The following is an 11,755-nucleotide window of genomic DNA, read 5'->3' on the forward strand; positions in this document are numbered from 1 at the left end:
TTTTAGTAAAAATGAACGTGTGAGTTGAGAGTTGCGAGCACGAAACATCACGTGGTGTAGTGGTGTGTGGAGGTGTCGTATTCCTTAAACATTAGCCCCTGGCTAATGGAGACTCGGTAACGATTTTATTTGCGGTAGTTTATAATGACTCAAAAGACGGTGTTTTAAGACGGTGTGTACATAGTTTAAGAACCTTTCTTCGTTTTTAATGAGTTTTTGTATTTTAATTAATGGTAGTGATAGGAGCTTGTCGTAAAAAAGCATTAGCCTCTGGCTAAGAAGACTGGGCAACGACATCCCGTATCCCAAAGTAATATATATATGTGTGTACGTATATATATATATATACATGTCATAGCCAGTATTTTAGTTGCATTTGCCAATACCAAGTTATTGGTACTGAGTGATATTTTATTAATATCCGCAACCAATAAACTTGATGGTCCACAAACAAAATGGCGGAAGTACTAAGATCTTGCCAAAGCCGCTCTTCGGTACAATTCCTAGAAAGTTTCTAGAATGATCAGAGACTGGACCCACAAAAAGTATTTGTTGTCGTCTTATTAATGCTTTCAAATTTTGTTGATATTCTTGGAAGTGCCATTTCAAACAAATCCATTGTTAAAATTGAATGAAAAGTTTAACCTGTCCTACTATGTTCTTATAACCTATTCGTGCAAGTATTGTCAAGTTTGTTAGATCGAACAAGTTTGTATTAATAATGACAACGCTCTTCCGTATCTTCAGCATTCAATAACCAACAAGGTGGATGATTACATATGTCAGAGTCGATTGAAGCTGGTCTTCTTTCTTCGTATAAAATTCGTACAAAAATTTATTTGGTGATATAAAAAAGAAAAGATAAACACGTCATTTTCTGCATGCCTTCGTAAGAATCTAAAGGTACAGTAACAAATAATTTTAAATAGTTTATAAAGAATTTATAATAGAAATATTCTCTCTTAACTGATCTGAAAATAGCTGAAGACGTTTATTCTTTCGAATTATCATCCGTTTAAATCTGTTCGAGAACAATCCAGGGTAAATAGTACAACCTTTGCGACCTAAGAAAGACTTCCTGTGTTGATTTTGGTGGTGCAATTTGTTATTTTAAGGTCTCTCAATTTGAATGTTTAAGGAAATACATGAAATAATGGATCTATGATTTGGATTTTATCAAGTATTTAACTTGCTATCATCATACACCTGCAAATTTCTCACTCTAAGTAAATAAAAAGAAATCACAAAGGCTGGACCAGCACTTAGGTTTAAGATAACTTGAATCACACTATTTTCACTTCTTCTTGTTCTCGTATACACCCAAGATCCAGCTGATATCTAATAGAAGGTAAGTTGATTCTAGTTTTATTAAACCAGTCGTATATCATATGTTTAAATTTTCGCGCAGAATGTTCGTTGTCATAACCATGATTACGTTAAATCATTTAGAAAAAAAACCTGAATTGATTAGTGATAAAAACAGATGTGTCCATTGGTCAAGAATCGAAAAAGTTCTAACAATGTTGAATGAAAAAAAGCAGCAGAAAATGGAAAAAAAATTAAAAGGCTTTCAAAATTGAAGAAAAGTGTTTTTATAACTTACTGAAAAAAATATCCTAAATTGGGATCCGAAAGTTTAGAATTTAAATGCAGTTTAAAGACGAAAAAAAAAACCATAATTACGAAACAACCTTGGTAAACTGACTTTAAGTTATGACGAAAGAAAGGACCGGTGTTTTTAACGATGGGGCTTCTTACAAGGAGAGAATTTGTTCATTCTGCGTGAACCAAGCGCGAGGCCCTGCTTTTCTAATTTCTTTTTGTCAAATTCCAAGAAATTTTGTTAGATATTTAATTTTCCGCAGCGGCTTGACTCGGCCCTACTCGTAAGGGACAGTCTTCTTGCGAGAGAGAGTGAGCCTGTTGAAAGGGACATTCTTTGGACGGCCTAAATATAAGTGTGTTTGTAAGGGTTCACATTTTAAGCTCAAGTTGTTGATGTACTCAGAATCAAGAAGATGGATCGTGTATATACCATTGGTATCTGTCTCGTGGCTGTCCTTGCACTGGGTTCACGAAGATGTAATGCAGTTCAATCATGCGAGGACAAGGCGTTAAAGGAATGTGTCGTGCAATATGCTTCAGGATTTGCTGATCCAAAATACCAAAAACTGGATGATTTGAAGCTTCACTGTCTTCTGGATAAGGTAAGTGGAAAACAAATTCACTTCTAAAAATCAAAGTTTTAAAAGGTGTCTTGAGCATGGGATACCGGCGTTGCACGGATTTTTCCGCATCTTGCGGATGCACGCGATGAACAAAAATAAGAAAATTTTAATAAGATTAGGCTTTTTTGGTTGGTTGGGCTCCGACCCTTCCCCTAAACTGGCGAACTCTCTAAAGTTTCAGGCAGGGACCGAGGATAGGAAGGAGCTTTGAGTATGATATGTTAGTTGGCGTAATTCTTCTATAACAATTATTTTTTCAATCACTCTTTGTTTGCAGAAACTTGCAATTTGTGCCAACAAATACCTAAACCAGTTTTCCAGTTCAGCCTTCCTGGGTCTTGCTAAAGCTGCCTTGTCATACGTGGTCTTCGAGAAGAAACTCAAAGTATGCCGGTTGTACAAATACAAACGACTGGCGAAAAAACTTGATAGGGGTAAGACTTTGACAGCAAATCCATAAAGTTGTTAATGATTCTATAGGGTAATATCCTTTTAGATTAAGATGCATTCTTGTGTTTTCTGTGGCCCAAAATTGCAACGCCTTTTTAGTCTTTATACCCACGGGACAATAGTGAGTTTTGCAGCCCCTTGGAATCCACACATTTGAGAAAGTTTTGAAACTAAATTGCACGTGGATGGCGAGAACAAGATAGGACAGGTTTAAACCTTCTCTGGCTTAGTATGACATGTCTTTATTATAAGTGACCAAGATTTATTTTCCCAAGTTTGGCCAACGTCAGTATTTCAAAAATATTGTTTTTGTCCTAAATTCTCAAGAATTGTATTTCATATTTTATCCCTAAAATTATTTCAAGGAAGATTTGAGAATAATTGCAATGGCGAGAACAAGCCTTATTAGGACAAGTTCAAATCTTTTCCATTTTTTTCTTTTGCCAAACACACTTTAATACTGAATAATCGACCATTTCTCATACTGTAAATATCGTTCATTTTGGTTAGCTGTGAATTTGGCTATGAGATCGATGTCCTTATTGTCTTTTTTGTATTGCTTTTGTTCATTTGCAACAAGCTCCCTGTTCTTACTTACAACTAAACATTATTATCGAATTCCAAAACAACTATCACTTTAAAAGAACAAACATTCTGCTCAGTTTCAGGAGATAAAAAAGCAGATAGGATCTGGAGAAAGAGAATCGATCGGCTGTGTAAGTATGCGATTGATGGAAACATGATAATGGTGATGGTGATGGTAGTGATGATGGTGTTGATCTGGTGATGATGGTTTTAATTTGGAGATTAAGATGATGATAATATGATGGAAGAAGGAGCCAATAATAAAAACATTTAGTAATTCAGTTGGTGGTGATGTTGATTATTATTATGATTATGACTAATAATAATGATGTAGCGTCTTATGATTTTTCTGAGGATGAAGATGAGGATGAGGATGAGGATGAGGATGAGGATGAGGATGAGGATGAGGATGAGGATGAGGATGAGGATGAGGATGAGGATGAGGATGAGGATGAGGATGAGGATGAGGATGAGGATGAGGATGAGGATGCTGGAGCCCGATAAGGATGAGCCAGATGAGGATGAAGACGAGGATGAAGACGAGGACGAGGACGAGGACGAGGACGAGGACGAGGACGAGGACGAGGACGAGGACGAGGACGAGGACGAGGACGAGGACGAGGACGAGGACGAGGACGAGGACGAGGACGAGGACGAGGACGAGGACGAGGACGAGGACGACGATGACGATGACGATGACGAGGACGATGAGGATGAGGATGAGGATGAGGATGACGATGACGATGACGATGACGATGATGATGTTGTTGTTGATAATGATGATGATGACTGATGATGATGAGGATATTGATACTGGCAGCCTTTGGTGGCAATGGTCATCCTTAGCTTGGTGATAGGTGATGAGGATGACAAAATCCCATGTAGATAATGCAAAACTCAAGATTAAAAACAAGATTTATATCTTAGTGCATCCATCCAAGATTCCAAAGTGTGCGAAACAAGTCGACAAGGAATGCGTTCGTGAGTACGCTAAGCGAATGAGAAAAAACCCCAACCTCTGTGAGAATATTCCATTCAAGTCAAAATGTTTGCTCGAGGGAACCAAAACCTGCAAAGCGACTATCCTGACCGACCTGCTTGACGTGTTTCCATATGAAGCCAATAAAGTACTCGCGGTCTTCTGTCAGAAAGCTCAAGACAGTGGTTAAAATTTTAAAATGATCAGAAAAGATTCAGGATAATTGTTATTGCTTAATATTCTAGTTAGAATGTTGTCAAAATGAAAGAAGTGGAATCACCCAATAAAAGATGAGTTATGGATAAATATTGACACTATGTCGAGGATTTGATTCAGTTTTTTTACACTAACTGATAACAACGCAAAACATAGAAGAAAAGATCTGAAAAAGAGGTTCTGTTAGTCTTCGTATCAAAGAAATGACTCGTTGTTTGAGTATTTTGGAGCTGGTTTCTATTTTAGCCACTCTCCACACGTTCATGTCGAAAAGCAAAATAATTGCAGAAATCAGTTTTACAGTTTTACAATCGCTTAAAGGTGCGATTGCACGGAGCAACGTTTTTATTGTCTCCCAACATTTTTGCAGCACAAGTTGCCGGAGTGTTTACCCGGTGCAACAGAGACGCGATCGTTGCCAAAAGTAGAAGCGAATTCTACTTTTTGCAACAATTTTTTTCAAATTTCGATGTAGGTTACACGCTGCTTGGTGCCAAGGCAACTCTTTGCTAAAAAATTATCCTGAATACTTTAAGCCGTATTTTTTTGATTAATTCAAACATAGTGCCGCATCCATGCAAGATTCCAAAGTGTGCATTGCCTGGAGAGTGGACAAGCAGTGTGTTCTCCAGTCCATACAGCAAGTGAAGTAGAATTCAAACCTGTGTGTGAACATCCCATTACTAAGTCAAAATGTCTGCTTGAAGGAACCAAAATTTGTCAAGCGGACATCCTGACCGACCTGCTTGGCGTTTATCCATGCCACAGGAAGCAAGTAAAGTACTTGCAGTCTTCTGTTAGAAAACCTAGAACAGTGGTTAAGCGATAATCAATAATGGTAATTGAACTGAGTGGAGTGCAATTTGCGGTCTGAAATCAAAAGAATGACTTCAAAATTGCACGACCGCGTAGTGTATTGTAGTGTTGGTAATCAGTAAATGATGATGGTGATGAAGATGATAATGATAGTAATAATGAAAATACTAATGCTTACTATCAATCACGTGACTTTTTGGAGTTGACTGGGGGGCAAACAAGCGGTTGACTGGGGGGGCAACTAGCGGATGCTAAGTCAAAACATATCAAAATAAGTCCTCAAATTATTGTATTTGACTATTTTCACGACATCAAACCAGAAAACAAGAGATCAAAACATCCTCCAGGATTCTACAAGCCATCAAAAAAGAGCTATTACCGGAAGTGACGTCTATTGATAGCAACCTATTTATGCTTTCTGTGTGACCAGTGAACCGATGTATTATCAATTCTCTATTGGTTTGCCTGTGGTTTCATATTCGAAAAGGTCCTGGATCCAGTGATTATCACACAGGGTGTCCACAGGGTGTTGGTGTTTGGTGTTAGTAAGACGAGTAGCTGGTCCGAGGAGAAAATACGTAGCGAACAAGTATTTTTCACTCCGATTTTCCTTGAACTACTCACATTTATTGGTTTAAAGTTCTCTTAGCCCTGCATCGGCTTTGATAGGTATGTAGTTAGATTATTTTCCTTTATCATGTTATTTAGTATCAGGCATCGCCTCGCGATCTCTCGCTTGCCGCTGCTCAAACTGGTCTGTGAAAAGCGCCTCATAAGCAAGTCAACACCGAAAATCCATTATTGGATTCGATTCGAGACTCGACATTTTTTAGAAATATACCTTTAATGTGTATTAAAATGAGTTCAAAGCATACTGCTGTGCTCTTATATTGAGCCCCCAGCTCCCTCCTTGTACGTCCTAAGCCACAGGAAGCCCGATCAAGATTTTACATCAGTTGATACATATTGCATTTATAAAATAATTAGGAAAAAATATTTTTTAATTAGGTAATTTACGTTACATTAGGTTTCATTACTCATGAGTACTGGTACTAATAACATAACTTGTATATGAGCAAAGTTACTATAGCATCCAATATCTTCCTACAGAAAGCCAATAACAATAGTCCTATTACACTATGACATCACATGTAGTTAACGCTGAGAATCATGGTCGTGGGGGATACAAGGCAACAAGACAAAGAAAGCTGTGAAAAAATTGTCTTTCTTTTAAAACTTAGAAGGGCAATGATAACCACCAAATGTTATTCCGATTTTCTCGAGCAATCAGTGCGCGAGATTTTCAATAATCACCTGTGTATTTATACTAAATATTTATATTGATCCTTTATGTAGTGTTTAAAAAACAAGTAGGAGTGTTTTATCAGGTATAAAAGCACTCGGCTATGCCTCGTGCTTTTATACCTGATAAAACACGATCTACGAGTTTTTTGAACTGCTTAAAACACTCATGAGCAATTTATAAGATTTTGGTTGAACTGGAGCCACCATACACGTCACGAACATGGATTTTTATACTTCGATAGAGATTTGACGTCACGGGCATGTGCAACCAGATTCAATAGAAGCTCCCACACGTTGGATATTGTGTGCCAAGGCAAAGACAGGCACGTTAGTCAAAGATCATTAGGGTTGACTATGACCTTGATGAAGCTCTATGTCGTCATCTAAACTTGGATGTATACTTCATCCCTGATGAAGTCATCCTCATAGTATTCAAGTGGTCTTTATATAAAGATCACATGTGTCTTTATATAAAGACACATGTGTCTTTATATAAAATCACTTGAATACTAATGAAGAGGACTTTATCAGGTATAAAGGTTCATGCACGTGACGTGTATGGTGTCTGCAATTGGACCATAAGCTTATGAATTATTAATGAGTGTTTTAAATATATATATATATATATAAGTATATCAAAAGTATATCAAAAATCAAGGGATATCCTTCCTGATGTTTAGATGATTTGGTTACTGCATTTATTATCTAAGTATTCAATCACACTTCACAACTACTTTAATTTAGTTCAAACTTCACTTTATTGTATATAACTTTTTATGTGTATTGAATCTATTTTAGTTTTGCCTCTTTCCCCCTTCTTTGAAAGTATTATATAGTTTCAAGGTGCAGAAATATTCTCTTAACCCTTTTGGGTTGTTTTTCTTCTGCTCCTCCCAGTTAATTTTTTAAAAATAGTGATGTAAAGTATAAAATTCTCATTCTGGGAAATAAAAAAACCTTGAAAAAAAAAAAAAAAAAAAAAAAACCTTGAACAAAACCAACTATTCAAATTAGAGTACAAATAGCACAGGAGATAGCCTGGAGAGAGCACAAATATCCTGCAATGTTTGTACTCTAGGTTATTTTGTACAGTTAAAACCGGTTTTGAATACTATTTTTTTTCAATAATTTTCGCTTTACATATTAAACATTGAGTGTCATATTTCCCTGTGTTTTACTCTAATTTTTTTTGAATATTGAATGGATAGAACTGTGGTGAAATAATGATAGATGTGTTGATCATCATTTTTGGTAAAAAATTTGAGTTGATTTCCAAAAAACGCATATAAAGGTAGATCAATCAATGTTAAATAGCTTTCTCGGATTTTTGAGAGAGATTTCTGCAGCTAACGATAGATGAAAAGCTCTTTCTATGTCAACTACAACCAAATATGGAATTGATCATACCATATATGGAGTGAGCTTTCTCTACTCCAACTTCGACACTAACATATAGAGTGAAGCTTGATATGAAGTCTTCTTTTTGGGAAAATGTAAGCTCAGTTGGATAATAAATAACATATTAGACATTTTAGAGTGGAATATGAGTGGATATCTTTTCTCGTCTTGCCCTATCCGGCTTGCCAAAATACAACAGACTCGAAAAGATATCCATTGCATTCCACTTTAAAATGTCTAATAAAAAATCTATTTATTTTATATAATGCTAACTCCTTATCTATTTCATTCAGAGCATCAACAGGTTTAGTTTTACAGTAAATGTATTGTTCCTAATGAAAGTGTGCTTAAAATTTTCAAACTTCAAAATTATTCAAAATTGTCCAAAAATTTGTTTTATTTCTGTTTACTTTCTTTACAGTGTAAACATCTTCTGATCAGTCTTCAGTATGATACATAGTTCTTTCCCCCCTGGTTATCCACCCTTTCCCTCCCCCCACAATGTATTATGAGAGGGTGCACCCCTTAGAATCAAAGGGAAAAACATTATTTTGTATTGGTTATCTTCGAAGTATAGGGGCACAAAGTCGAACCAGGGAGGGGTGTGCACCCCCTGCACCCCTCCCCTGGATCCGCCACTGAATTTCAGGGACACTTTGCATAAATACAATAGTTTTCATGTAGAGATAAGGATAACAAGCTATGGTATTTATGCAAAGTGCCTTTCAAAACCTGTCGATGAAGAATTACTTGATATGTGGAATCAGCATTCTGCTTTGATCATAAATAATCCGGGATTTGCCCTTGCCTTAAGTCTCTGGCACTTCACTTTACTTGTGTACACTTTATATACACAGGGTGTACAGGTTATGCAATAGACCTTTTTCGAGTTCGAAATTACTGCTGTGTTCCTTGATTACAGACTTATTTACTCAGAGTTAGCCTCGAATCAGTATCTAAATATTCACAAATACCAACGGTAAAGTGAGGAATGCATAACTTAACAATGCAAACACTTTGAAATTCCTCAGATTTTCACCGAAACACGTGAATATTATGTACAAAATTGAGGCTAACCCTGAGCAACAGACCACTCGAGTATTTGTACAGGATATGCAATTTGTACAGGTTATATTAATGTATGCAGAAATTATAGCTAGGCTATCCAGTGGTTCAGTGATTATGATAATATTATTTTGAAAGTTATTGTTGCAGATGATTTTTTTCTTGGTAGTAAATATTTTCTTTACGTACTAAGACTTGTATATTACTTTCCAGTCTTATTTGCCAATTATTAAAGTTTAAATCTGGAAACAAGCCATGGGTGCCGAGGAATCGCACATGTCTCTGCAACCAGTCTCCCACGATTTTGGCTACCTAGCTGTTGTCTTTAAGATTCCTGACCAAATAAGAGTAATTCATGGCAGCGAAGCTGAGTATTCAATAATAGGACATGCCATCTCCGACACTTGGAAAGAGGGGATTCAGTCAACAAAACGAAAATGCGCTGGAAGCGTACTGTGCTTTAAACTGAAGGGCCTTCCTTTTGAAACTGGATGTCTTTCGATGAATATTCGTGAAGTTGCTTGTCGGATACTGCGATGTCTAAATAACATTGGCTGTCAATACATAGCATCAACCAATTTAACTCAGGGTAGAGAGTGGTTCACCTTTATCTTTGTCCGCACAAATACGCATCAACGTAAAATAGGAGAGTTGGCTTACGTTGCCATGAGCAGTACGGATAAACTTCATTTCTGGAACCTGCAGCCAAACACACGAGATGAGATTTCTCAAGCTTTACATTCAGAGTATCACCCAGGCTTTTATCACAAAGAAATTACTGATGGTGGCAAAAGTTACGAAGCTATGTTGAAAGGTTCACCATGGGGTTCGACCACTTCTTGTCATGGCCAGGCTAGAGGCTTCTTGATCAAAATAATTTCCATCATGATGAAAAGGTACAGCTTTCTTTGTGCCATGAACTTAAAACGAACTGAAGACACCTTTGTTTTCTTTCCAAAGAGTATCATTTCCAACACAGTATCCGCAGAAATCTTCATCATTAGCTTACGGAAGACTAGCAAATTGCAAGTGTTTCAAGCGCCGGAATGTCTGATTCCCATAATCCATAAAGTCCTTGTAGATTCATTTGGGACGAGGAGTCACAATATAGAAAAGAAAATTGACCACCGCTTTGGAAAAGTGGAATTCAAGTACAAATCTCACGCTGCAAAAGACCAACTTTCACAGTGCACCATGACAAAATTTATCGTTTGCAAGTTGTTAGAAGTCCTAAAAAGTCATGGCTGGAGTATCGTCACAGGGTTTGACATGTCAAGAGGACTTGCCAACAAAAGCGAACTTCTTTTCCAGAAAAGCAATCCGCATCCTGACTGCAAAGTATTCTGTCTGACTCCTGTCTGTCATAGCAAGCTTTGGGCCATCAATGCACCTCCAAGAATTATCGAGGCGTGCCGTAAGGTGATCTCCAGGCATTTATCACTAATAACAGAAACGCAATACGAGTACCCAGCAACGTGTGTTGGCTTTGAATTGGGCGACCAACCTTGGAGTGATTCAGGTGATAGTGCTCACTTTACTCACAGTATGATTTGCCATTTGTTGGATAAATTCTCCCACAAAGGCTTCAAAATCAAACTGACAGCGGACGTTATACCCGAATGCATTGAATATGACGAGGGCTCCAGCACTCCCCACGATCCCAATGCTTGGTGGTTTATGCACGAGCCACAAATGGGGATGCCAGGTGTTTCAGAGTGGAAATCAGAAGAGGTACCTCTGTCGCAGAGTTCTTTCGAAAAGCCTAGTGAACCCCTTACTCCCACTGCGCCCGCTCAGTCTTATGAAGCCCCACCTCCAAGCTACGAAACGGTCTTGAGGGAAAATGAACAGAAACCTTACTAACTTCTTTGACTTTGTCAACAAAATGAATTTCTTTGTTTGTACAGTGTCGCTCGGCTAGTACTTGAAGAAGTAGTAGAAGAAGTACTGCTTAGTACTTGAAGAAGTTTTTTTTATATTTTATTCCTTTAGTACTTGAAGAAGAACTAGAAGAAGTACTGCTTAGTAACTTGAAGAAGTTATTGTTATTATTTTACTTGAAGAATTTTTTAATTTTTTAATTCCTTTAGTACTTGAAGAAGTTTTCTTTTATTCCCTTTCCTCAATAGGCAACGATCGATATCTTAAAATTCAGGCTTTATGGTACTTCATGTATGGTATACAATAAGCACGTAGATTACCAAATATATTTATTGGTAGCTGGAATAAAAAAAGTACCGTAATCGTCGTCTGCAAATATTTTTAATGAAATGGATTGTGAAGACGGTGATACTTTTTCTTATCTTTCATAATATCTATTACCACTGGTTGTCACTGTTTTGAATATTTATAGTATTTAAAAAAAACCCAACAGATTGCCCAAAGAACAGCATCATCTGACTCTGCCCGATGATCTTCCCGATTTCGTAACTAACGTGAAACGTCAGTTCTTAAGAAATTAAAAATAAATCTTCACAGATAAGTACAAATTTTCACCGTCTTCGTAATAGACCTCCTCGGCTCTGACGTAATGTTTTCCCATTTCAGACCACGTGTCATTCCCTAGAGTATCATTTCTTCGTTTAAGGTTTGCGCTCGGTTGCACATGAGAAGACACATGAATATGGATACAACTCAAACAAAGAATCTTATTCTCAAGAGAATGACACGTGGTCTAAATAAACATCATTATCATTATTATCATTCCTCTCCA

General features: G+C 37.1%; 3 protein-coding genes across 3 annotated transcripts; all 3 read left to right on the forward strand.

The window, feature by feature from the left end:
* The first annotated feature begins 1,227 nt into the window (after window positions 1–1,227).
* Window positions 1,228–4,548, forward strand: LOC116307537 (uncharacterized). The gene is made up of 5 exons (XM_031717812.2): window positions 1,228–1,348; window positions 2,009–2,207; window positions 2,506–2,662; window positions 3,341–3,394; window positions 4,191–4,548. The coding sequence occupies exons 2-5, from the start codon at window positions 2,019–2,021 to the stop codon at window positions 4,430–4,432; spliced, it is 642 nt and encodes a 213-aa protein (XP_031573672.1). The 5' UTR covers window positions 1,228–1,348; window positions 2,009–2,018; the 3' UTR covers window positions 4,433–4,548.
* On the forward strand, window positions 3,576–3,927 carry LOC148908790 (uncharacterized; the record flags this gene model as incomplete). The annotated part of the gene is made up of 2 exons (XM_089035239.1): window positions 3,576–3,752; window positions 3,784–3,927. Coding segments are annotated over exons 1-2 (321 nt in total), but the record flags the coding sequence as incomplete, so codon positions are not given.
* Window positions 4,549–5,805: 1,257 nt separating the features above from the next.
* On the forward strand, window positions 5,806–11,285 carry LOC116307568 (uncharacterized). The gene is made up of 2 exons (XM_031717856.2): window positions 5,806–5,943; window positions 9,256–11,285. Exon 2 carries the CDS (start codon window positions 9,298–9,300, stop codon window positions 10,903–10,905), a length of 1,608 nt encoding a protein of 535 aa, XP_031573716.2. The 5' UTR covers window positions 5,806–5,943; window positions 9,256–9,297; the 3' UTR covers window positions 10,906–11,285.
* Window positions 11,286–11,755: the final 470 nt, after the last annotated feature.

Source organism: Actinia tenebrosa, unplaced genomic scaffold (assembly GCF_029948245.1).
Source record: "Actinia tenebrosa isolate PJP-AT-01 unplaced genomic scaffold, QUT_ActTen_1.0 PGA_scaffold3__52_contigs__length_22856419, whole genome shotgun sequence".
NCBI classification, from domain to species: Eukaryota; Metazoa; Cnidaria; class Anthozoa; order Actiniaria; family Actiniidae; genus Actinia; species Actinia tenebrosa.

What these genes read in the sequence shown, in the direction of transcription:
- LOC116307568 (XM_031717856.2), top strand. Translation starts at nt 9,298, where the DNA reads ATGGGTGCCGAGGAATCGCACATGTCTCTGCAACCAGTCTCCCACGAT.
- LOC116307537 (XM_031717812.2), top strand. Translation starts at nt 2,019, where the DNA reads ATGGATCGTGTATATACCATTGGTATCTGTCTCGTGGCTGTCCTTGCA. An exon ending in TTCACTGTCTTCTGGATAAG is followed by an intron (nt 2,208 to 2,505) that starts GTAAGTGGAAAA and finishes CTTTGTTTGCAG; the next exon opens with AAACTTGCAATTTGTGCCAA. An exon ending in AAAGAGAATCGATCGGCTGT is followed by an intron (nt 3,395 to 4,190) that starts GTAAGTATGCGA and finishes TTTATATCTTAG; the next exon opens with TGCATCCATCCAAGATTCCA.